The 25,677-nt window shown below is 43.0% G+C and overlaps 1 protein-coding gene across 1 annotated transcript; it reads left to right on the top strand.

Annotated features, from left to right (window-relative positions):
* Positions 1-17,260: 17,260 nt before the first annotated feature.
* Positions 17,261-24,357, top strand: LOC140741559 (TRAF family member-associated NF-kappa-B activator). Its single transcript, XM_073071861.1, has 3 exons — positions 17,261-17,372; positions 20,650-21,215; positions 24,178-24,357. Exons 1-3 carry the CDS (start codon positions 17,261-17,263, stop codon positions 24,355-24,357), a joined length of 858 nt encoding a protein of 285 aa, XP_072927962.1.
* The last annotated feature ends 1,320 nt before the right edge of the window (positions 24,358-25,677 follow it).

Consider the following 25,677-nt stretch of genomic DNA (forward strand, 5'->3'; position numbering starts at 1 on the left):
GTGGTTAACTGTGAGAGGCATCACTCCCTAACTGAACCTCGTCTCGGTTTTATTAAGTATTGATCCACCTCTGCCTTAAAATATATTCAAAGATGCTTCTTCCAGCATCATTGAAGGAAAGAGTTCCAAAGACTCTGGACCCTCAGAGCCAATAAAAGATTCAGTTTAAGAATCTTCCACAAAAGGAAGCATTCTCTTTTCATGCACCCAGCCAAGACCCCTCAGGGTCTTATGTGTTTCAATCAGTGATGCACCATCAATAACTCTCGGAAACTGGAAGTGAACGATAGGCTTTTATTAACAGCAAAAAGGAGTACGACATCTCGAAGACTGAGGGAGGAGCAGTGCCCCAATCGCCTTTATACAGGGGTCTGTGGGAGGAGCCACAGGAGCAGTTAGCAGAGGGGCGTGTCCAGACAGGTATACATAGTTTACCACAATCAGGTCACCTCTCACTTTCCTAAACGCAGCGTTGCAAGCTTAGCCTGTCCAGTCCTCACAAGACAGTATGTGTGGAGCAGACTCAATGGGCTGAATGGCCTAATTCTGCTCCTATGTCTTATTAGCAGGTCAGGTGGCATCTGTGGAGGGAGTAAAATGGAGTTAATGTAGCAGGTTGATGATCACACGTCAGAACTGGCTAGTTCAGACACAAACGGGAAAGGTTGGTTCACTGTAACTGTTGCATTTAATATTGAGTGTTGAGGGCTGTAGTGTGCCATCTGGTTGAAAGACATTGTGCCATGTGTTTGTCATGGGCAGCTAGCAGCTTAAATCCAAACTGAAAACCTTCAAACATCATTTTGCTCCACGTGCTTGCTGGCATTTTATTTTCTCTATCTGTTTTTACAGAAAAAAGAACTGACACCGTTTTGTGTAAAGCGTGTACCATGAGCCACTGCTGATAGCAGAAATGGGACAGATGTTATGGTATTAATATTTGCTGTATGTTTACCATTTGCAAAAGAAGGGAGGGGATTTAAAAGAAAAGAAGGAAAGGAATTGTGAACCATTGAACCATAGAACACTACAGCACAGAAAACAGGCCATTTGGCCCTTCTACTCTGTGCTGAAACTTTATTCCACTAGTCCCATTGACCTGCACCCAGTCCATAACCCTCCAGACCTCTCCCATCCATGTATCTATCCAACTTACTCTTAAAACCCTGCATTTACCACGTCTGATGGCAGCTTGTTCCACACTCCCACCACACTCTGAGTGAAGAAGATCCCCCCTAATGTTCCCCCTAAGCCTTTCCCCTTTCACCCTAAAGCCATGTCCTCTCGTATTTATCTCTCCTAATCTAAGTGGAAAGAGCCTACTCGCATTTACTCTGTCTATACCCCTCATAATTTTGTAAACCTCTGTCAAATCTCCCCTTATTCTTCTACGCTCCAAGGAATAAAGTCCTAACATGTTCAATCTATCCCTGCCTGCCTGTCCAGATAGACCCATTGTCTCAGCTTGCTCCTGCTCCACCCAACTCATTTCTGCATACCTTGACACTGTTTTATCCCCCCTTGTTCAATCCCTTCCCACCTATGTTTGTGACGCTTCTCATGCTTTGAATTTTCTCAATGATTTTAAGTTCCCTGGCCCCCACCGCCTTATTTTCACCATGGACGTCCAGTCCCTATATACCTCCATCCCCCACCCGGACGGTCTCAAAGCTCTCTGCTTCTTTTTGGATTCCAGGCCTAACCAGTCCCCCTCTACCACCACTCTCCTCCGTCTAGCGGAATTAGTTCTTACTCTCAATAATTTCTCCATTGGCTCCTCACACTTCCTCCAAACCAAGGGTGTAGCCATGGGCACCCGTATGGGTCCCAGCTATGCCTGCCATTTTGTTGGCTTTGTGGAACAGTCCATGTTCCAAGCCTATACGGGTATCCGTCCCCCTCTTTTCCTTCGCTACATCGACGACTGCATTGGCGCTGCTTCCTGCGCGCATGCTGAGCTCGTTGACTTCATTAACTTTGCCTCCAACTTTCACCCTGCCCTCAAATTTACCTGGTCCATTTCTGACACCTCCCTCCTCTTCCTTGATCTCTTTGTCTCCATCTCGGGAGACGGCCTATCTACTGATATCTACTATAAGCCTACAGACTCTCACAGCTACCTGGACTATTCCTCTTCCCACCCTGTCTCCTGCAAAAATGCTATCCCCTTCTCACAATTCCTCCGTCTCTGCCGCATGTGCTCTCAGGATGAGGCTTTTCATTCCAGGACAAAGGAGATGTCTTCCTTTTTTAAACAAAGGGGCTTCCCTTCCTCCACCATCCACTCTGCTCTCAAACGCATCTCTCCCATTTCACGCACATCTGCCCCCACCCCATCTGCCCAACACCCCCCTTGGGACAGGGTTCCCCTTGTCCTCACCTACGACCCCACCAGCCTCCGGGTCCAACATATAATTCTCCGTAACTTCCACCATCTCCAACGGGATCCCACTACCAAACACACTTTTCCCTCCCCCCCCTTTCTGCTTTTCGCAGGGATCGCTCCCTACGCGACTCCCTTGTCCATTCGTCCCCCCCCCCCCCCATCCCTTCCCACCGATCTCCCTCCTGGCACTTATCCTTGTAAACGGAACAAGTGTTACACCTGCCCTTACACTTCCTCCCTCACCACCATTCAGGGCCCCAGACAGTCCTTCCAGGTGAGGCGACACTTCACCTGTGAGTCGGCTGGTGTGGTATACTGCGTCCGGTGCTCCCGGTGTGGCCTTTTATATATTGGTGAGACCCGACGCAGACTGGGAGACTGTTTCACTGAACACTTACACTCTGTCCGCCAGAGAAAGCAGGATCTCCCAGTGGCCACACATTTTAATTCCATGTCTCATTCCCATTCTGATATGTCTATCCATGGCCTCATCTACTGTCAAGATGAAGCCACACTCAGGTTGGAGGAACAACACCTTATATACCGGCTGGGTAGCCTCCAACCTGATGGCATGAACATTGATTTCTCCAACTTCCGTTAATGCCCCTCCTCCCCTTCTCACCCCATCCTTACTTATTTATTTATTCTCCCCTCCCTTTTTGTTCTCTCTCTGCCTGTTCTCCATCTCCCTCTGGTGCTCCCTTCCCCCTTTCTTTCTCTCTAGACCTCCCGTCCCATGATCCTTTCCCTTCTCCAGCTCTATCCCTTTTGCCAATCACCTTTCCAGCTCTTAGCTTCACCCCTCCCCCTCCGGTCTTCTCCTATCACTTCACATTTCCCCCTCCCCCCACTACTTTCAAATCTCTTACTATCTTTTCTTTCAGTTAGTCCTGACGAAGGGTCTCAGCCCGAAACGTCGACAGCGCTTCTCCCTATAGATGCTGCCTGGCCTGCTGCGTTCCACCAGCATTTTGTGTGTGTTGCTTGAATTTCCAGCATCTGCAGATTTCCTCGTGTTTGCACAATCTATCCCTAGATAGATTGGTCGTAAGGCTGGTTAGAAAATTCTACCTGTTCTATAATAAAAATTGCTGGAAACTCTCAGCAGGTCAAATAGCAAATGTGGGGAGAGAAATAGATTGAATAGGTTCAGGTCTATGAGTTTTCATAAAAACTAGGAAAAACTAGAATCAAACATGTTTTAAGTTAGAGAAAAGGGTAGGGGTTAGAGAGAAAAGAGAGAGGTGTGAATAGAAGGAGATGAATGGGAAAATTTTTGTTTATTCTCTCTCTTCTGTCTTTCTCTCTATTCTCATTCGTCCCCTCCAGATAGATGAGCAACAAATCTTCACCGTGCTCTCTCAGCTGGCAACACCATTTGTGCAACCCAACTCAAAAAGGTGTTAACTTTTTCTATTCCCCAACTGTTACGAATGTGCCACAGCTCTGAGGGGCCGAAGGGTGCGGGGTAGCCCCCCTCCTTTGTGAGAATCGCAAGATCACTATTAAGTCAGTTCAGGAGACCCAGGAAATGAGAGAAAGACATGCAGAGTCCACAAAAGGGCTGGAATGTGTCCTGACCTCCAAAAGGCGGACCCATTGATACCGGCTATTGTCTCTTGGAGATGGACTTGTGTATTGCATCCTGCACGATGCATCGAAGCCCCCCGCAGGCAATGAACCGAGGGGGAGGTTGGTGGAGGGATTGCATCATCCCAACCTGATCGACACCTGAGACCCTGTGAGTCAGGATAAAAAGAGGGTCTGTGGGAACAGCCCCTCAGACGCACCAGAAGAAACGCTAACGATCCCGTAATAGCAAAAACCAGTGGAAGGCCACGTGCATCCTTTTCCGTTTGCCCCGGAATCGGTGGGCCCTGTACCACGGCAGAATGGTTTTTAGCTAACAACGGGGAAATCAACTCCCAACGACTCTCGAAGGATTGACATCATAAAAGGAATGGGCAAGTTTTAAACTCGTCTTTCTCTCCAACCCAAAAGCTGTAGCTTGAATGAACTGAGTGACTTTTATATTTCCATCAGACAATACATTATCCCCTAGACAACGATAGAGCTATTTCTTATTGATCATTATTATACCCGCACTTTTAGATTTAGTATTGACGACGTATATTATCTGTATGTTTGCATTGATATTATTTTTGTGTATTTTTACTAATAAATACTGTTAAAAATAGTACCACCAGACTTCAAAGGACCTCTCTATCTTTGCTGGTAAGTGACCCAGTTACGGGATATGTAACACAACCAAAAATATCTCTCTCCATAGATGCTGCCTGACCTGCTGAGTATTTTTGTGTTTATTTCAGATTTCTGCATTAGTTTTAGGCTTTCAATCTTTGTGTGCTGTGCAACTGAATTTTATTTAAAACCAGATCGGGTAATTTCTGCCCACATTATGTACTTCTGCAAATTTGGACCGACTGCCGAGAAACCACCAAAGCAGTCTTCTTCTCTTTGTAGTCAGCTCCTGAATACAAATTAATGGGCAGAAAACAGCTAATAGCTTGTTGTTACATATCAAGAATGGATGTTATTCACTGAACCCTAACATCCAATGTTTTATTTTCTCATCCTCACTGAAATTAAAGGTGAAGTTTTGAAAACATAATTTTAAAATTTGAATATTTCTGTTAATTTACTTGACTTTTTTTGAGAAAATTGGTTCTGAGGAGCTTGGCAGGATAGAGGTAGGATTGACATTGATCACACACTCAACAATTTTTTATTTGAATTTGTTAAATTTCTTCATTCTTGAAGGCATTTTTATATTTCACATTGAAGGCACATTGCTAATTCTCAAAGGCAATTTTTCTAATGGTCTGCCTTGCTCTCACTGTATCAAAGAATATTAAGGATGATTCTTTGATTATTTTAACTAACTTACAGTGATACTGATGGTCATTTTCACTTTGGTTAATCGTGTAAAACTGGTGATATTCAACTGTGTGGTGTGCATCACTCCGAGCTTGGTAAAAATTTGGACAAGCATATAATGAGAAGCTGAGTAATTAACACCCATTTTACACAATTAGCCCAAACTTTCCATGTTTAGAATTTAAGAATTTAGAAATGCAGTGTTTCAATTATTTGGCATATATAATCCTTTGATACTTCAAGGAGTAAGTTAGCACCTTGTTCTTTTGCTGCTCGTTCCAGCCTTGACTCCAACTAACTGCTCAAATGATAGACTCTTCCTAATGCCTGTGAGGACTCCCTGGTGAAATGAGTTGAAGCACTGGGGTTGTTGCTTTAACTGGGATCTCATTGGTTACAGCTGTCCACAAGTTGACACTGAATTTGTGATTACTTTTAAAAAGCTGTTTGTTAGGGGTAGAGAAGATGGAACTTTTTGTCTTGCATTACCCTAGTGGTCCTCAGATTTGGAGCTATCAAAAATAAGAGTTTTCTCTTTTTGTTCCATTATTGGCTCTTTCTCAGCTCTATGTTGGATTGGCCTGACTTCCCCATGCAATGCTCAGGTTAACATTTCAGTCAGGCTGAGAAGACCTCATTGGCGCTTGCTACCTTTTAAAATGTGGCATATATCTTGGCTGTCACCCCCGCTGCAGTATTGGGGCAACACTGCATTGTCCAAGGTGTCTTTTAACTTTTAATAGGGCAGTGCAAACAACAGGCTTTGTAGATTTCTGGCAATTGTTTCAAATGATGACGAGCCAGAGAAAAGAACGACTGAAATGAAAAGAGAACAGGCCTTTCCTGTTCCACTGACGTTATTGTTGGTTGATACAACCACCGGGAAAGTCCCACTGAAACCAGAAGTCAGCCTGTGTGTCTCTAATAGACACTGAACAGATGTAGTGAAATTAACACGTTGGGCTGCTATGAGAGAGGACAATCTCAGGCCAACTGATTTTTTTTGGCAGTGAGGATATGCCAGGAAAAGCTAGTAAGCTTGTGAGATTAACTACAGCGGTGCAGTTTTTGTTTTCTTAGTGGTTGATAAGTGATGATTCTAAACGAAGGAATATCTGGGAACGAGAAATCCAAGGATATGTTCTCCTCTCTTTCTCTTATAAATAAGTATCGGATAATACAAGGATAAAGAGTTCATGAACAATGATATCAAATTGATCACAAATGTACACCGATGCTGCTCTGAAACCAACAAATTGGAGGTGTGCAAGGAATCCAATTCAGAGGGGCTGTGTGTCTTTCCCTCAAAGGAAGTTGAATCTTTGAATGTTTTTAATACAGAGGTAGGTAGATGTTTGAGAAGCAAAGGGGTGAAAAGTTACCACAAGTGATGGAAGCTGATTTACGGTCTTATTAAACGCAGGAGTTTGGGGCTGTGTGGTATTCTCTTGCTCCTAATTCATATAAATGTTTGCATGTGAGCTTCTCCTCTCTCTACCTTCTCAGGGACTATCTAATATGAGCAGTCTACCTTTGATAAACATTTCAGAAAGTTTCTTTGACGATGATTAATTTTGATAAGGTGGATGCTTTCTGTTGACATTTCCTACTGGGGTCCGTTTGAATAAAATCGTCTCTGAGTTAAAATAGACAATGGATTTTCTTCTGTAGATTCATGATATATGAATGCTGATACGCCCATTGATTTACTGTTCATCCTGAATTGTTCATTGCTAATTATTTATTAATCAACTGAGTGATTTGTTGGGTGATTTTAGAGAGGAGTTAAGAATCGCACCTAGGCCAGACTGGGGAATGATAGCAGATTATCTTCCCTAAAAGATATTAGTCACCCAGATGGGCTTCATAGTAGATCTTCATTCCAAATTTATGTAAGTATTAGAGAGAGAGAGAGAGAGACTTAAGAGTTGCACAAGTTGTTCTAATTTATCAATACTTTTTCTCTTTACAAAATTCTAGGAAATTACGTGTTCAACTAAAAAATACCGGTTGATTTTGTTGTGTTTCACCAAATTCCACTCAGCTGCCAGAACTGGAATGAGTGTGGCTGTAGCTTGGTGATTTAAGTAAGGCATCATCTGTAATTGTCAGCACTTTCACAGGAGCACAAATCCCTTGGCAGCGTGCTGGAGGAGGTGTAGAGAAGAGATATGTGTAGAAATAAAAAGAAACCACATTCACCATCGTTGTACTTTCAGAATCAGAATCAGGTTTATTGTCACTGGCATTAGCCGTGAAATTTGTTGTTCTGTGGCAGGAGTAGAGTGCAGGCATCACAAATTACTGTAAGTCACAATAATAGTGCAAAAGTGAGATAGTGTTCACGCGTTGGTGGACTGTTCAGAAATCGGACAGCAGAGGGGAAGATGCTATAATAAGAAATGGAACAGTCCGTTTTGTGAAAACAGCGACAGTTGCAGCTGCACCCTGAACCTTGGTCGCTTCTGTAAACTTTCATTCAGACTTCCTCTGTTGTTTCTCATATCCTTTCCATTATTACTTTTCTGTTCCTAAAGTCTTCATTCAGCTGAGATTTGCTTGTTTTCCAGTGTGAGCCAGGCCACTCCTATGTACTGCTTGCTACTATGAGCAGGTGGATACAGAACTGACACTAGGAGCAGGACACTCGTACTCTGGGCCAGTGATGGTGATCAGACCTGAGCTTTCCTCCCACGGTGGCCTGACCGAGAGATAGTCCTACTGAAGTTGGAGCATGAGATTTGATTGAAAGTAGAGTCCAGGCAGAGGGCCTCTTGCCTCTTGCCCACTCCACAGGCGCTATCAGAACCTACTGGATCTCTGCTATTATGGATGGGGATCAAAGTTGCCCTCCAGAATCTTGCCCTTAAAACTATGCCTTATAAATGAATTGCAGATCTATATTGCTGCCACATTGGCTTGGACAGCCTTATCTCCAAAATTATCCCTTGGTTTCCCACACTCTGGAGTGACTAGAAAGTAACTCTTGCAAAATGCACAGTCAGACCCGACAGCAAGAAACTGGGAGAAAGAACGTGAAGTGATAGCCAGAGTTGGAAGCAGCAAATGCTGTGAACAGGCAATGGGTCAGGTAGTGTGTGAAGGAAATGGAGTTTCATCAGAATCGCTTTTTGTGTTTGGCTCAGATGCCAGATGCTGCTTGTTATTTTTGGGGATGTTTAGTGGGTGAACCTTTCATATCACAGCAATGTGGGATAGGACATTTTTCGGTTGGAGGCAGAGTTAAATGGAAGGTGTTGTGGGAATAGTATGGTTAAGGCAATAGACACCATCGTTTGCAGCCAAGAGAAAGAGACACAAACTTTGCTGCTCCTGGGGTGAGAGACACTTCCTCTAGGCTGGAGAGGAATGGCGTGGGAGAGCTTGGATCCAGTCATTGTTTGTCAGGCTAACTGGCCCATAACTTCCTGTCTTTTCCCTCCCTCCCTTAAAGTGTGGAGTATTATTTACAATTTTCCAGTTCTCTGGAACTATTTTTCCAGTCCTCTAGAATCCTGATTTGCAGAACGCAGTCAGTTTGCATTGGTAACAACATCTCCTGCATAGTCTCCATCAGCACAGGTGTACCACTAGGCTGTGTGCTTAGCCCCCTGTTCTATTTGCTTTATACCTATGACTGTGTAGCTAAGCACAGCTCCAAAGCCATATTAAAGTTTGCTAATGACACCATTATTGTAGGCTGACTCAAAGGTGGTGACAAATCAACACATAGGAGGGAGAGTGAAAATCTGGCTGAGTGGTGTCATAACAACAACCTCTCACTTACTCAATGTCAGCAAGACCAAGGAGCTGATTATTGACTTCAGGAGGAGGAAACCAGAGGTCCATGAGCCGCTCCTCATTGGGGGAATCAGAGATGGAGAGGGTCAGCAAGTTTAAATTCCTCGGTGTTATCATTTTGGAGAACCTGTCCTGGGCCTTTGACGAAGAAAGCACGGCAACACCTCTGCTTCCTTATACGTTTGCAAAGAATCGGCGTGACACCTAAACCTTTGACAAACTTCTATAGATGTGTGGTGAAGAGTATATTGACTGCTTGCATCAGAGCCTGGTATGGAAACACCAATGCCCTTGAACGGAATATCCTACAGAAAGTAGTGGATACAGCCCAGTCAATCACAGGTAAAGCCCTCCCCACCATTGAGCACATCTACACAAAAAAGTTGTCACGGGAAAGCAGCATTCATCATCCGAAACTCCACCACCCAGGCATGTTCACTTCTCCTTAGTAATAGTGACTTCACTCCCTTCTGTTCTTCGGCACTCTCGAATTCCTGGCATACCGCAATTATTTTCCACAGTAAAGACTGATGTAGTTCATCCCCTGTTACTACCTCTTCAGCATCATCTTCCAGTCGTCTCTCATCCACCCTTGTCTCTTTTTTACTCTTTATATAGCTGAAAAATATGTACGTAACTAATAGTATCCTCTTAGATATTATTGGCTAGCTAACCTTAATATTTCATCTTTTCTCTCCTTACGGCTTTCCAGTTGTCTTCTGTTGGTTTTTAAAAGCTTCCCATTCTTCTAGCTTCCCATTAATTTTTGCTATATAATATGCCCTCTCTTTTGCTCTTACGCTGTCTGTGACTTCCCTTGTCAGCTGTGGTTATCTCATCTTCCCTTTAAAATATTTCTTCTTTTGGATGTGCCTTCAGAATTGCTCCCAGAAACTTCAGCCATTGTTGCTCTGTCATCATCCCTGCTAGTGTCCCCTTCCAATCAACTTTGGCCAGCTCCTCTCTAACCCATGAACTCTACCACCAACAAGGATAAGAGTAGTAAGCTCATGGGAGCATCACCAACGGCAGGTTCCCCTTCAAATCCCACACTATACTGATTTGGAAATGCATTCCTCCCCAACAGTGCTTTGGGACCACCTTCACCAGCAGGACTGCAGCAGTTCAAGAAGGTGCTTTACTACCCCGTTCTTCGTCAAGGCAATGAAGGATTGGTGAGAAATGCCAGCTAAATCTCAAAAAATAAATAAGAAAAGACCCAAGTGGCTCTAGAGTGGATTGAGATAATTAGAAACACTAGTGAATCTTCCAGCATTCCCACATCTTCAGGAATCTCTGAAATATATAAGAAAGGGGCCCGATGTGCAGCATTGAAAGTTAAATAAGGGGAACTGACATTCACCAGGGAACCAAGAGGGATGGTGATCCATTAATTATACTTAAGCAGGCTGTAGTCATTTTAAAACTGGGGCATGTTAGAGTGAACAGAACAAATACAGGCACTGGTTTTTGTCCCTTGGATTTCATAGAACAGAAGCCATAGTTATGGGTTAAAGGGACACGTCGATTGCCACCAGTGGATACATACAATAGAGACGTAACAATGATGCACATAAGAAGGAGGCCTTTCAGTTCATTGAACAACTCTGCAAGGCCAATCTAGTCATCCTTATTTCCCAATGTTTCTTTTAAATATCGAGGGAGTAAGGGTCAGGGAAGGACAAATATGAAAGATATTTCATTTTGGTTATTAGCAAATGCTTTTTGATACATGCAGTGTGAAGGAAGTATTCTGGCTTCTCTGGAGAGACTACATTGACAATCCACTCCTTCCAGAAATAAATTCTAATGTTTTCTGCGTCACGCAGTACACTGGAGTTCAAATGAGCAATTAGCTTTTTGGGAAACATACGCTGTCGATTCTTTACACTTATACCAGAAGAATGTTAGCACAAAAGGGAGCATGCTACAGTAGTGTTTTTTTTGATGAAGGGTCAGTGTTTCTCTTTCCACTTCACAAACGCTGGTGAATCAGCTGCAAACTGCAGCATTCTGCCAAATCTTCCCAGCACTTTTATTTTGGGTTTCCAGCACCTGCAGACTTTTATGTGCTTTCCTCACGCACGCTGGGACAACGCTGCTTGCAAGCAGATAGGCATCTCGCTGAAAGTGAGGAGAAACATTAATTTGCAGCAAAGGTTACATATTTTGTTTCCCGCATAGATTCATTACCAACTCCGGAGGCTGGTGTCTGGTCTAATGATACTCGTGGCAAAGAAGGAAATAAGCCCGGCCACGCACACAACAAGACCTGCTGCATGACACCACGTCCTCTTTCAGATTTATTGTATTGGAGGTGACACGGGCATATATTCATTTCTAGTTGTCTTTACTTGGACTCATAGTTGGACTTGGGAGCTATTTCTTCACCAGGAGAGGGTCTCAATCTGAAATGTCGACTGTCCTTTACCCTCCATAGATGCTGCCTGACACGCTGACTTCCTCCAACAGCTTGTATTTTTTTTGTTTCAGATAGAATCTCCTGTTTTCTGGTGGAGTCACTTGCTCGGAGATAATTGTGCACTTTAAGAACCATCCATTTTTACTGCATTTTATTAATTTTAAGGAGGTATCAATTTTCAAGTGGAGTCTCTTGTTTAGGATTTACATGCTTTTAAATTGTATTGTTTCCTTTAAAGCTTTTGGGTGGAGTTGTTTGCTTTACCTATCAGCTGAATTCATTTCTTTAAAGGTTGACTTATTTCAGGAGGATTTGGTTGTTTTAAGATTCTCATCTTAAAATGGAATGGCTTATTTTAAGCAACACACACAAAATGCTGAAGGAGCTCAGCAGGTCAGGCAGCATCTATGGAGGGGAATAAACAGTTGACGTTTTGGGCCAAGACCCTTCATCAGGACTGGAAAGGAAAGGTGAAGAAGCCAGAATAAGATGGAAGGGGGAGGGGGAAAAAGTACAAGCTGGCAGATGATAGGTGAGACCAGGTGAAGGGGAATGTAGGCGGATGGGTAGGGGAGGAGGGATGAAGTAAAAAGCTATAGGGGACAGGTGGAAGTGGTAAAGGGTTGAAGAAGAAGGAATCTAATAGGACTATGGATGAGAGGGAAGGAGGAGAGGAACCAGAGGGAGGCAATGGACAGGTGAGGAGAGGAGAAGGGGTGAAAGGGAAGCCAGAATGTGGGATGGAAAAAAAGAGAAGGAGGGAAGGGGGGAAAATTACCAGAGGTTAGAGAAATCGATGTTCATGCCATTAGGTTGGAGGCTACCCAGATGGAATATGAGGTGTTGCTCATCCACTAATATCAGAATGGGAATGAGAATGGGAATGATTGAATTAAAATAAAACTGTTTCTTGTAAAGTGCATTCACTTACTTTCAGGTAATGTGTTTTATTTATTTATACATTTTTTGCTGGGGTCTAGCTGTTATTGCCCATCCATAATGGCCATTGCTTGACACGTGTTTTCAGGTGAATTCCCTAGTTTATCAATGCCTTTTGTTCTTCAGTTTTAATGCAGATATCCTTTACTTTTAAGGCATAATCACTTGTTTTTCATCTATAATCATTTCAAGTGATTTGTGGTGAATTTGCCCGTATTTAAGTAGATCGAGACAAAAGAGACTACAAATGCTGCAATCTGGCGCAACTATCTACTGGAAGAACTTGGTGGCTTGAGCAGCATTTGTGGGAGGAAGGAAATTATCGATGCTTCAGGTCGACAATTTCTTGCTTAACCCTCACCCTGAAACAGGGTTTTGACCTGAAATGTTGACAATTCCTTTCCTCCCACAGATGTTCCTCGCCTCACTGAGTTCTTCCAGCACACTGTAGCTTAAGTAGACCGAGTTGTTTTTCAGTTGACATTGTTACACATTTTTAAGGTGGACTTATGTAATTTAAGTCGGCATCACTTTTTTTTAAAAAGGTTGGCTTGCTTACATTTTGATTTACTTATTTCAATGTGCAATTTATTGTGTATCTCTGCATGGGATTGCTGTAGTGCTGGCTTACCAACAGTTAACTAGGAGCAGGAGACAGGAAGGAAGAGATAAAGATTCCTGTGTACAGATGAACAGCATGTCTTCCTCTCTAGATTATTATAATAAGGTTATTACTAAATCTATCACGGGTAAAGCCCTCCCCACCATTGAGCACATCTACAGGAAATATTGTCGCAGGAAAGCAGCATCCATCATCAGGGACCCCCACCACCCAGGACATGCTCTCTTCTCACTGCTACCACCAGGAAGGTGGTACAGGAGCCCCAGGACCCACACCACCTGGTTCAGGAACAGTTATTACCCCTCAACCATCAGGCTCTTGAACAAAAGGGGATAACTTCACTCAGCTTCACTCGCCCCATCACTGAACTGTTCCCACAACCTATGGACTCACCTTCAAGGACTCTTCATCTCATGCTCTTGATATTTATTGCTTATTTATTTATTATTATTATTATTATTATTATTATTTCTTTAATTTTGCATTTGCACAGTTTGTTGTCTTTTGCACACAAGTTGAATGCCCAAGTTGGAGTGGTCTTTCTTTGATTTATTTTTTATTTTTTTAATTCTATTATGGATTTATTGAGTACAGTATGTCTGCAAGAAAATGAATCTCAGGGTTGTATATGTGACGTATATGTACTTTGATAATAAATGAACTTTGAACTTTAAATCATTTGTTTTTTAGTAGATTAACTTCTTAGTTTGTTTTTGGATGGATCCTGTTGTCCCTGAGTCCAAAACAGAAGAATGGATGGGTCAGTTTATACTTGCTTGTAGCTTGAAGGCAAATTCCTTTGTATAAAAGTGGTGCCATATTTGAGGATGGACATTGTTGTGTTTAACCTCATTTTGTGGGGGTAGATTTTCTTGTTTCAGTTTATTATGAATTTTTTGAGATGTTTCATTTATTTTAAAACAAATCATTCTCTCCATTCCCACCCTTCTTCCAGTGCCGAAGAAAGGAACCAACCCAAAAATTCTCACCAAATGAAGTCAACTGACATTGTGTAAATTAGCGTTCATCAAATGATTCCCACCTAGCACACCATTCGCCAAGATATGGAGACAGATCAGGTAGTTTTCTTGTCACTACTGACTCCCTAATGTAGCTGTAATATATTATATTGATAGCAGAAATGTAAAGCGTCCAACCCATATGCAGGCTTGTGCAATGCATGACAGGGTTAGGTTAGATATTATATCATTGCGCATGACCTTGGAATAGTTAAACCATGCATAGCATCACATCCCTTCCCTATCCCAACCTGATGTCTAGTCATAGTTATCCAGCATGAAAACAGGCCCTTCAACCTGACTTGTCCATGCCAGCCAAGGTGCCTTCCTGAGCTCGTTCCATCTGCCTGCATTTGCCCTACCTTCCTCTGAGCCCATGAACCTGTCCAAATGCTGTTTAAGCATTTTAATTATCCTTTCCTACTTCAATTCCTTTGACAGCTCATTCTATGTACACATTAGCTCTGTGTTTAGACCAGAAGAGATAGGAGCAGAATTAGGACATTTGATAGGAGCAGAATAGCTCCACCATCCCATCAAGGCTGACTTATTATCCCTCTCAATCCAATTCTCCTGCCTTCTCCCCATAAACTTTGACGTATTTACTAATCAACCTCCACTTTAAATATACGCAATAACTTAGCCTCCGCAGCCATCTGTGCCAATGAATTCCATAGATTCACCATCCTCTGGCTAAAGAAATTCCTTCTCATCTCTGTTCTAAATGGACATGCCTCTATACTGAGGCTATGCCCTCTGGTCATGGACTCCCCCACCACAGGAATCATCATTTTCCACACCCACTCTATCTAGGCCTTTCGATGAGATTCCCACGCATTGAAAAAATTCCCCTGAGGTCCCTTTTAAATATTTTCCTTCTTACTTTAAACCTTTATCATCTGCTTTTAAATCCCCCTACCCTAGGAAAGAGACTGTTTTATAAACCTCTGATAAGGACGTCCCTCAGCCTCCTACACACCAGGGAAAACAGTCCCATCCCATTGAGCCACTCTTTATAACTCAGTCCCAGTAACACTCTTTCCAGCTTAATGACATTCTTCCTACAGCTAGCCTACTAGAACTGTACATAATACTCCACGTGGGGTCTCACTGATTTCTACAGTTGCAACACGACATCCTAACTGATGAGGGCAAGCACGCCAAATGCCTTCTTCACCACCCTGTCTACATAAACATCAAACAAATCAGCTACAATCAATAGGTGGTGGCCAACCTGAAAACTCCTTGTCCACTGCACTCTTTCTGAACTAGCCTTCACAATTTGTCAGAGAAAAGGTTTGTGGCATACGACGAAGCAAAAAGAGGTTCCGGATCCGGAAAAGAAATAGGAAGAGACAAAGAAGTAACTAAGTATGTTAATTGGAAAAACTGGGCAAAAATATAAATAATCAGGATGAGCTCATAGGGCTATCTGAACACAGTCAATTCTTGATTGTCCAGCAGCTGACTCACTGGTTTACACAACTGCGCAAGGAGGGTGAAAAGCCAGTGGGCAAAGAGGTCTCAGATGGAATACGATGCAGGGAAGTGTATGATCATGCACTTTGGTAGAAAGAATAAAAGCGTAGACTATTTTCTAAATGGGGAGAAAATTCAGAATTCAGAGGTGCAAAGGGTCTTGGGAGCACTGGAGCAGGATTCCCTGAAGGTTAACCTGCAGGTTGAGTCGGTGGTAAAGAAAGTAAATGCAATGTTAGCATTCAATTTGAGAGGACTAGAATATAAAAGCAAGGATAAGGCACTGGTCAACCCACACTTGGAGTATTGTGAGCAGTTTTGAGCCCCAGTTGCACTGGGATGAGGCAGGGGTAGCCTATGGCTCCTGGTCCTGCTCATAGGCTTGGCTCAGGAGCTGGTGGGGCTGTAGTGGTGAGGCAGTGCATTTTCTTTTAAAGATGGTTACAGCTTCATCATATTCGTGTTTTTAATGACAAAGTTTTCTTTGGTGACTCTACACAGTAGAGTTAAGGGAAGCCCCTGTCCCATTTTGCTAGCTCCATCCAGAATTTCTCAAACTATTTTAGAGTTGTTAAGAAAATGTTGGTCTTCACTAGTGAATGTATTAAGTTCAAGAGCCGTGAGGTAATGTTGCAGCTTCATAAAACCCTAGTTAGACCACATTTGGGGTATTGTGTTCAGTTCTGGTTGCCTCATTATAGGAAGGATGTGGAAGCTTTGCAGAGAGTGCAGAGGAGATTTACTATGACGCTGCCTGGATAAGAGAAGATGTCTGATGGGGACAGGTTTCTCTCTTTGGAGTGAAGGTGGTTGAAGGGGGGGTGACTTGACAGAGGTCTATAAGGTGATAAGATCGGGTGGATAGCCAGAGACTTCTTGCCAGGTGACGGGTCTTAAGGTGGATCTGCAGCTTGGCCAGGCTGCTGTAGACTTGTTTGATGCAAGGGATGTAGATGCAGGGGGCATATATGAGGCATGATTTTAAGGTGATTGGAGAAACGTATAGGAGGGATGTCAGAAGTATGTTTTTTTATACAGAGAGTAGTGGGTGCTTGCAACACCCTGCCAGGGGGTGATGGTGGAGGCACATACGGTTGGGACATATAAGAAACTCTTAGTTAGGCACATGGATGATAGAAAAATGGGGGGCTATGTGGGAATGAAGGGTCAGATTGATCTTAGAGTAGGTTTTGGTCAGCATAATATGATGGGCCAAAGGGCCTGTACTGTGTTGTAATGTTCTTTTATTCCATCATCCAACTGTTTTTTTAAATTATTCCAGGGTTTGCAAGTACTCTCCACAGCCATGTTGTTTCTCTTCTGATATGAATCCACAGGTTTACCTTTCCAAAGAGATTGTTGTATTGCAATCAAAAATACAAAGGCTTGATTGTTTTTCCTTCATTCCCTGGCCTCCTGACATTATCATTACTCTGTTCTCCTTGAGTAAAGTAAGTTTACACAGCACAGATTGGGGATTTCACCTGGGATCTTCCTGTGCTGAATGGCTCGATGTGCAGACTAGCCCTGCGGTTTATGGTGACCCCCCCCCCCCCTTATAATGGACCGCATAACCTGCCTCCTTCAGCATTAATTTGTTAATATGTTTGGAAACCGTGCAGTCTTGAGTTTCAGATTTAAGTTATCAAACTGGCCTTAGTTTTAAACTCATTCCTCTTTCCAGAGATAAGGAAATGGAAGAGGCATTTGGACTGCTGTTCCAGGAATTCAGAAGGTTGAAAATGGTGTGCGTGAGGCAGGCAGAGCTCATTAAAGAGCTGACTGAGAAGAGGGAAATAACTGCTGGTGAGTAAAGACCACTTTCTCATTGTAGGCCACACAAAAGATGTTCATTTTTTATTTAAAAGAAACATTGTTAATAGACTGAGGCAGAATCAACGAAGGGGAAATAGGCATGGCAGTTAGAGAATGTACATGCAGGATATGGAATATACCACGAATTCGGGTATTCGTGTTTTGAATTGCAGGAATTGATAAGAGTTCAACAGAATAGGTTACTTTACCTGATAAAATTGGATTTACTGAGGAATAAAAGAAGAGCAAGAGGCCATTAGTGGAAGGGTGTTCCACTAACCAGTTAAGTTATTGCTGATCAATATCTTGTCCCTATTTCCCTACCTACTCTACATATTTCTTGCTGCCCTTACCAAACAAATATCAGCCTACCTTGGTCTCTCAAATTCAGGCCACTTAGATGTAGCAAAGCAATTGCCAGTGCCTGTAAATCCGATCCAGTTACTGTCTGGGAGGAAACGAAGCATTCCTATTGGCTCAAGGGTCAAGAACCGGAAGAGGTAGAATGAAGATGCTTGGCAGAAGTGACGTGAAGAAAACGCTTTTCCCTGGTGAGCAATTAGAATCAGCAATGCAGTGTCGGGGAGAATGGAGGAGGTAGGCTCAATCGCAGCTTTCGAAAGCAAGCTGGACAAACATGCAGTTAGCGAGTCCAGCCGGAGTGCTCTTGCATAGAGCTGGCAGAAACTCAATAGGCCAAATGGCCTCTTTCCATGCTGAAAGTACAAGGTTCTCCAGTGCCAGTGAGTTGACACAGCTCCTGTACAAGCCACAGGCCCACTGCAGGTGGAAGTCACTTGCTCTGGGGTGTTAGCTTTGACTTCCAGTCAGGATGGTGTTGGCGTACAATGCTCCCTTGGTCTACATCTTCCAAATAGCTCAAGAAAACGTATTTGTTGCTTCTTTTACATCTGTTTTTCACATCAGATGTGTTTCTGGGACTGGTAGAGCCTGCAATTTACAGTTTGAAGATCGATTGAGTGATCCAGCACTTTGCTGTCTCCGAGAAGGTTTGTACTCAGGCGGCCTCGATGCAAAGGAACAATGCGAGCCAATGTTCAACTCTATTAATCACCAATTAAAGTATTGAGGAAGATTGAGACATCGAAGCGAATGCGGAAGGCGAGTGAGAGTTCAGCATCGACTGCCTTCCTTTTGATCACTGCCAGAGAAGGAGTTTGTGAGCAGCCTATCGCTGTGCGGCTCTCTATAGCAAGCGGGTAGGCCTCTGCCTCATGTGGTGTCCCTCTCTTTCAATGAATACCGGTGATATTGTAGGACGGTATCGTGGTTCTATGTTTATAGATTGGACTATTGTGTTTATGGACTGTGGACTTTTTTCCAGACTTAAGGTTTTAATATTCTGTGTTTTTATCGCCCGTTACTTTTCCATTTTGTTGTGCGAGGGGAAAGGGTTTGAGAGTTGATGTCCTGTTGTCTTCTGTTAGTTTTGTTGTGTGGGGAAGGGTTGTTTTGCTGGGGGTCAATGTTCCTATTCTGTCTTGTGAGGGTGCGAGTGGGATTTTGGGGGTTGATGATCGGGATGCCATTCTCTTTTGTGTGGGGTCAGCGGGTGGGTTTGATGCTTCTCTCTGAATGACTTTCACGTTCTTTCTTTGTTCCGTGGCTATCAAGGGAAGATGAATTTCAGAGTTGTATATGGATACATGCTTTAATAATAAATTAACCTGTGAACCTTTGAGCTGAATGAGTCTCACCTGTGAGTCAGAAGGTGACAAATTTAATCCCCACTCCATGACTTAACACAGGTAATCTAAACAGACAACTCAGTGAAGTACTCCAGCATGTCCAATTTTACAGATTACGTTACATCGACCCAATCCCATCCACCCTCTGGAATCGTTGCCCACTCTCCCACCATGTCCAGATACAGAGGGTCAATCCTGCTGGCCTGACTCAAGCAAAACCTTTGCTATCTGTAAAATCTATTTAGTGATTTTAATCATCACTGGCCATCAAAGATGTGTTAAAACTGTTAAAAATTAAAGTAAAAAAGATTTTTAAATATCTTGAGCATGTTGTGTTGGTGCTAGAAGCACGGCAACATCTGGGAGCTGCCCCCAGCACAACCTTGGACTGTGTTGGTCATTGACGCAAATGACACATTTTACTGTCTGTTTTGGTGTAGATGTGACAAATAAAGCTAATCTTATTTTAATATTGTTTGCTTTTTGTGATAACCTTGCTGAACAAAAATCTACCAATCTCAATCTTGAAGGCTTTAAGTGATCCATTGTACACAACTTTTGGGGAGAACGTTATTGATTTCCATCATCCATAGTTTGAAAATGTGCTCCATAAGTTCATTTTGAAATAGCCTAATATCATCTTGCTATCCACCACTTTAACCCTTGTTTCATGTACAGTACCTATTCAGAAAAAGTCCCCACTTAGAGACATCTCATTGTATTCTGATCAGCCCACAACCAATAGAAGCAAAGATCAATTGGCTATTCTTCTGATTGGATCTTGTAGGAACTTTCTATGTATAAATTAGCTACTGCATTTATCTACATGTTTGATCAAACTGTCAGGATTCCCCTATTTTCATTAGATTACATGTAGGTGTGTGTCTCATACAAACATCAGATGCCATCCAACGTGAGCTGAGTCACTGTGCTAAGCTACTCAAACTACAATGTTAGCAGTTGCTGTCCCTTAAACTATTGGAGTGTTTCTGCTTAAGTTGCTAGTGTGGATGGTGAATGTAGGGAATTGACAACTCAAATTTCTAAACAACTTAATTTATTCAGTGAATTGCTGGGGGATGTAGACTCAGGAGGTGCTCAGGTCTATACCCAGATTGTGTTTTTCCTGGTTGAGATGAGGATGCGTGGAGTGTAGGCGGTGGGTCATTGGCAGGATGTGGTGGTGTTGAGGCTTGTATAGTAAGTCACAATTGGTTCAATGCTCCTGAGTTTTGGAGAGAAAATTTCTGTTAATCATTACGCAATAATCTTCCTCTGAAGAGCATATGGCAGACGTAGATGGAGGCAAACTTTCTCTGATGAGCCTCCTGGGATCTATTGTCAAGGCTTGTACCTAAATAATGGAACTCCAGCAGGGTATCAGAGACTACAGAGCACCCTGACAAAATTTAATGGTTGAATAGTCAATCGCTTGCTCTCTTTCTTGACACTAATCTTTAACAGTTATTCCAAAATAATATCAATATCCTGTAGGTAGTGTTTCAAGATACAGAAGGCATGTTAATGAAAACATTCTATATTTAACTGCTTTCTGCCAGATATGCCCTTCACTGTGCCAATACAGTGCACTGACGCTGGAAAACCTGACCAATCTGAAGGACCCTTCCTCAGACCTCAACAGAAGGAAATTCTCCAGGGAGCTGTCTGCAATGCACTAGCTGATTGTCAAGAAGTTATGGGGGACACAAGCCAGGACAAAGGGCCTGAGTACTGCCCCAATCTTGACATCAAACCTCCTCCCTTCAACAATGATTATGATTTTTTAATTAATGAAGCAGTAAAATCAACTCACCTGAAAACTGCTGAACTGTTGGATCCTGCAACTGGAGAAAGTGCTCAAGCATCTGCCAGTAACTTGTATGATGACTACAGAAACGCCTTTAGCTTTGAGGCAATCAGGAGTGCATCAGAACAGCCAACTACAAATATTCCTGACCCCTTCATGAACGGACGAGTGGTGCTTTCAGGATCGGACTACCCCTTTGGGGAAAAGGAACATTCTGAAACTTTAAATGTTCCTGTTCCAGGGAGCTTGGACTCAGGTGGCATTTATCATTCCACAGAGTGCGTGTCTGTTATACCGGAGATGAGTAGGCCACAGCAGGTAGGCAACTTTTATACTGTGAGATGCTGTCATGTTTTAACATCTATGAATGATCAGCACATGATAGGATTTAGTACTTTTCAGAGAATGTAAAAGTCAAAAATCAATCAAAAGCAAAGTTCCCTGATTGAAGAAGCAGCCTCTAGAGTGTGAAATACAGAAATTTGTTACGCTGTCCTACCGCGTCTGGTCCATGGGCTTAAATCCCACCAACTTCTGGGTGGACAATTTACCCAATCTGCTAAATATAAATTCCCATTTTGAAATGATTTTGGACAACTTTTAACAAAAGTGATGGTTGCTGCTGGTTACTTAACTTTGCCATAATTTTATGAGTAGTCAATTTGCATATTTTTGGCGCAGGCATGTGGGGATTCAACAGTGTGTTAATAGGAAAAGGATTCTGTGCAAAGCTCATGTCACACTACACCAAGGAGTCCTTGAGGCTAGCATTCAATGCAAAGGTATTCCATTTACCATCACTGACTCAAAGCTCAACAAAAAGTATTAATGCTTTATTTAAAATGATATTTAAATTCTTTTGCACAGGATAATGTTTTTAACTGCTATAGAAGTCTTGAACAGTTACAACATTGGCACAGGCACAGAAAGTAGGGTGCTTCTGTGGCGGAGTAACAATGTCATTCAGGGTACAAAACACAACAGAAGTCAGCACCATGAAATTCTGTCACATCTGTAAGCTCCACAAGCAACATGACCTCCAACTCTAAAACAAGTCTAGACTGTCATGAGATAAAGGGTCAAATATTACCTGAGCTACCACTGAGGAGTCGATGGCATCAGTGTAGGTCCTTACATTTCTTCTCAGACATGGCGATTACCCAAAGTCCCCTCTCCTCCACCGGGGTCCAGCAGTGGATTGGATGGGGTTTGCTGGGGTCATTTTTGCCTGAGAAGAAATTGAAGTGCCTACACTGGAAATCCAGTGCCAGTGGGATGGAACTGCCAGAGTCCAGCAGCAACGTTACCTGTGCTGTATTTGGGGGTGCCAGCCGGGTGCACATCATTCACTCTTCAGTGTTATCATCCCAAAAGGCCATCACCGTTTAATGTGCGTCACATAAACATCAGTTATATTCTGCTGCTCCACGGGAATCATAGCCCTCTCAGACTGTTGCCCCCTTACTTTCTCTGTTTCTCTGCCCTCTATGCAGCAACCTTAACTAGGGAGTTTTTTAAATGACAACAGACCAGCATCATCATTCTATAGTGAAATGTCTTTATTTGAGGTTGAGAGATTGTAACAATCTTAACATGGGATACCTTTCCTGACCCTCTACTACACCTCACTATAGACTGAAGGCTGCTATGTGCCCGCAACCATTCCAGTGGTCGATCCAACCAACAATCCCATGAGAAATGACTTCCTGTGAACAGCCGATTCTCTTTCCTGACTCCAGCTTGTGTTAAAGAGACTCGTTCCCTCTGCCCGACTGCCATGCATGTGTCTGCTGACACCTGCTGGTGACTACAGTAAATGACTGCGATGTCAGTAACACCCCACCGCCACACACTCCCACACTCCTTCCGCACACCCCCTACCTACCCTCTTGGCCCGAGTAAAAAGTGCTTCTACTTCCTTCCCCTCTATTATATGTCCCAACTGAATACAATGCTTTAATGTTCCAAGGTCACCATTTCTCAATCAAAAACAATTCCAGTGGTCATAATACAGTAAGTTTTAATTGGGGAAATGAAAGCTTTTAAATCTTCCAACACCTGCTTTCTACCGTTTAACCAACCTAAACTTGTGCCACTGTTTGCTTGAACAACTCTTGTGTACCAGTATTTCTAAAAGCTTTAGAATCAAATTAAGACATAAGGGGCATCTATTTTATAACAGCATTCTGAATGTTAGTTTTGGGAATAATCAAAAAAACACAAATCAGGCACCTAGCAATCCTGTCTCTTTCTGCCTCGCTACCTACACACACACACACACGTGCACATACACACACACACACACACACAAACACACACACGCACACACACACACACACACTCACACACACGCGCACACGCACACACACACACGCACTCACACACACACACATCTTAATGCTTGTACATCCTCTGTACTTGGGCTCTCTTAGAACACAATGGAGCTGCAGCTGTTTTTAGAATTACACACACAGGCTCTGGTTGTACAGCAGTCTAGCCCCGTTACTACAGACATGATCAGCTGGGACTCCATCAGGGACTTCTGCTCAACCCTAGCCATTTTGCTTCCCCCGCTCCCCCCAGTCTCACTGTTGCTGGAGCCCAGAGTAAACTCTTTCCTTCCACCCATTGCAACTGTTGCTGCACTGTAACATACACATCACACTTTGTAATTGTAACATTTCCACGGCACTGTTCAACCCAACACCTTTCAAGTGCCTGCTGCATTTTGTCATTTCCATTTCTCCATGTGTAAGTGGTTGAGTCCTAGCATCCCATTAGCTTCCAACCCCTGCACCTTCCCTGTGCTTCAAAAGGGCAGGAACCTATCTCCTCCCTAGTATGGTGTGCAAACCTCATGTATGGTCCATCAGCCTTATAAAGGATTAATCAGATGGAAACTGGTAATTATATAAAAGAAAGACCACTCACTCACTAATGGATCTGGATTATTCAAGGTCACTAACTAGCAGTTTTTTGAAAATTTAAAGATTTCCAAAAAACTGCTATTTATTGCACCTCATTGTGTAGTAGTTTATCTTTTTTTGTAATTTTGAATTCCAAAAAAAGATAAAATACTATACAATGAGATGCAATAAACATTTCAACTATTCAATCACCGATAGTGACCAAGAGAGCACATTTTGTATTGTGAGCGGAAAAAGTACTTGTAAAACAATGTCATGGTATGAAAGATCTGCTGGGGTAAAAAAACTTTCCAATATCACAAACTGGTTCCATGTATGTGAAAGATGCTAACTGTGTTTCTGATTGGCTACAGAGCCGGTGGAGCCCCCGCCATTCGCCCGAAGATTGCTGTGCGGAACATGAAACCATACTGAACTCTGAATCAAGCCTCAATTCCCAAGTCTGTGAATTCTGTCAGGCTGTGTTCCCAGCTGGTGCAGCAACCCGAGATGATTACTTGTTGCACCTCACTGGACATATTGAATGTGATTAACTTCTGTGGCTATTTTTGGGGCATCTTATACATGACAACTCACCATTGCAAGGGAAGTGAAGAGTGCAGAACTGCTGGCTACTACTATCAGCCATAATTGTACTTATGGTGTAAATGGCAAAGGTGTTTGCCCTAAAGGTGTGCAATGGTAGGGACGAAGGATGCTCAGACTGAACATAAAGCATGGGCAGATGGGACTGGAGATGAGGTGAGAGGTAATTAAACTAATGTGAGAAGAACAGAATTTGCTTCACAGAAGACCACTTTATGCTCTTATGCAGTGCAGGGAACAGATGGCTGGAAGTTTGAACAACACACAGCAGGAAGGTGTGACAGGCAGTGACTCACCAGGGACGGGCTCACGTTACACTGTCAACAGGAGAGCAGTTTTGTTGTTTCAGATAGATAACCTGGAGACATGTCAAATGAACCAGTGTATTTCATTTGACCTCCACTGCATTAATATTATATATTACCATGTCGACTACTTAGATCAAAGAATGAGATAGCAGAGATGGAGGTCATTTAACACATGAGGTCTGCATCAGCTCTCTAAAAGGGCTATCCATTTGAGTCTCTTCTTGTGTTATTTTCCTTTATTTCTGTGCATTGTCCCACTAAAAGAATTTATCCAGTTCTCACTTTGGAAGTTATCAATGAATCTGCTTTTACTGTCCTTGTCTATATTTTCTATTTGTCTTTCTGTCAGTTCTTTTGCCAATTACGGTAAACATATTTCCTTGCCCAGTACTGACCTTCTCGTTGGTGAAAACAGTGTCGTCTTACACCAAAACCTTTATGATTTTATCACTTTTTCAAAATGTACTTTTTGGAGCTGTATGTCACGGGCAAGGCCAACAGTTCTTGCCCATCTCCAATTGCCCTTGTGAAGGTGGTGGTGAGCTGCTGTCCTGAACTGTTGCTGTGGTCTAAAAGTTCAGCAGTTATGCCGTTAGACTAGGAATGCTGAGGTGTGGACTAAGGCTGCCCCTCTCCACACAGTCGGTGAACCCAAACGAACGGCAGAGACCGATACAGTTTGGCACCAGCAGCATTGCAGGAATTGCCAGTCAGCATTGAACTCAATGTAGGACTGTCTTAGGTACTTCAGCTCTGGATTTTTCCCTCGGGGTTTACTCCGAAGCATTCCCCCGTGAGTGGGTATAGCTGTAAAGGCAGTGGTGGTTTGAAATCAGAGTTTTCCTTCTCCTAGCTGAGCTGCCAGCCATGGCTGATGAGCCCCATCTGCCCGAAGGAACTGGTTTTAAGGGGCTAGTAACCTGCCTTTGTCCGTTCTCCTATCAGTAGAAACGGTTCGAG

This window comes from Hemitrygon akajei, chromosome 18 (genome assembly GCF_048418815.1).
Source record: "Hemitrygon akajei chromosome 18, sHemAka1.3, whole genome shotgun sequence".
Classification (NCBI taxonomy): Eukaryota; Metazoa; Chordata; class Chondrichthyes; order Myliobatiformes; family Dasyatidae; genus Hemitrygon; species Hemitrygon akajei.

Coding starts and splice junctions, on each gene's coding strand:
- LOC140741559 (XM_073071861.1), top strand. CDS start 17,261: ATGGAAGAGGCATTTGGACTGCTGTTCCAGGAATTCAGAAGGTTGAAA. Junction 17,373..20,649: donor GAAGAGGGAAATAACTGCTG/GTGAGTAAAGAC, acceptor GCTTTCTGCCAG/ATATGCCCTTCACTGTGCCA. Junction 21,216..24,177: donor AGATGAGTAGGCCACAGCAG/GTAGGCAACTTT, acceptor GATTGGCTACAG/AGCCGGTGGAGCCCCCGCCA.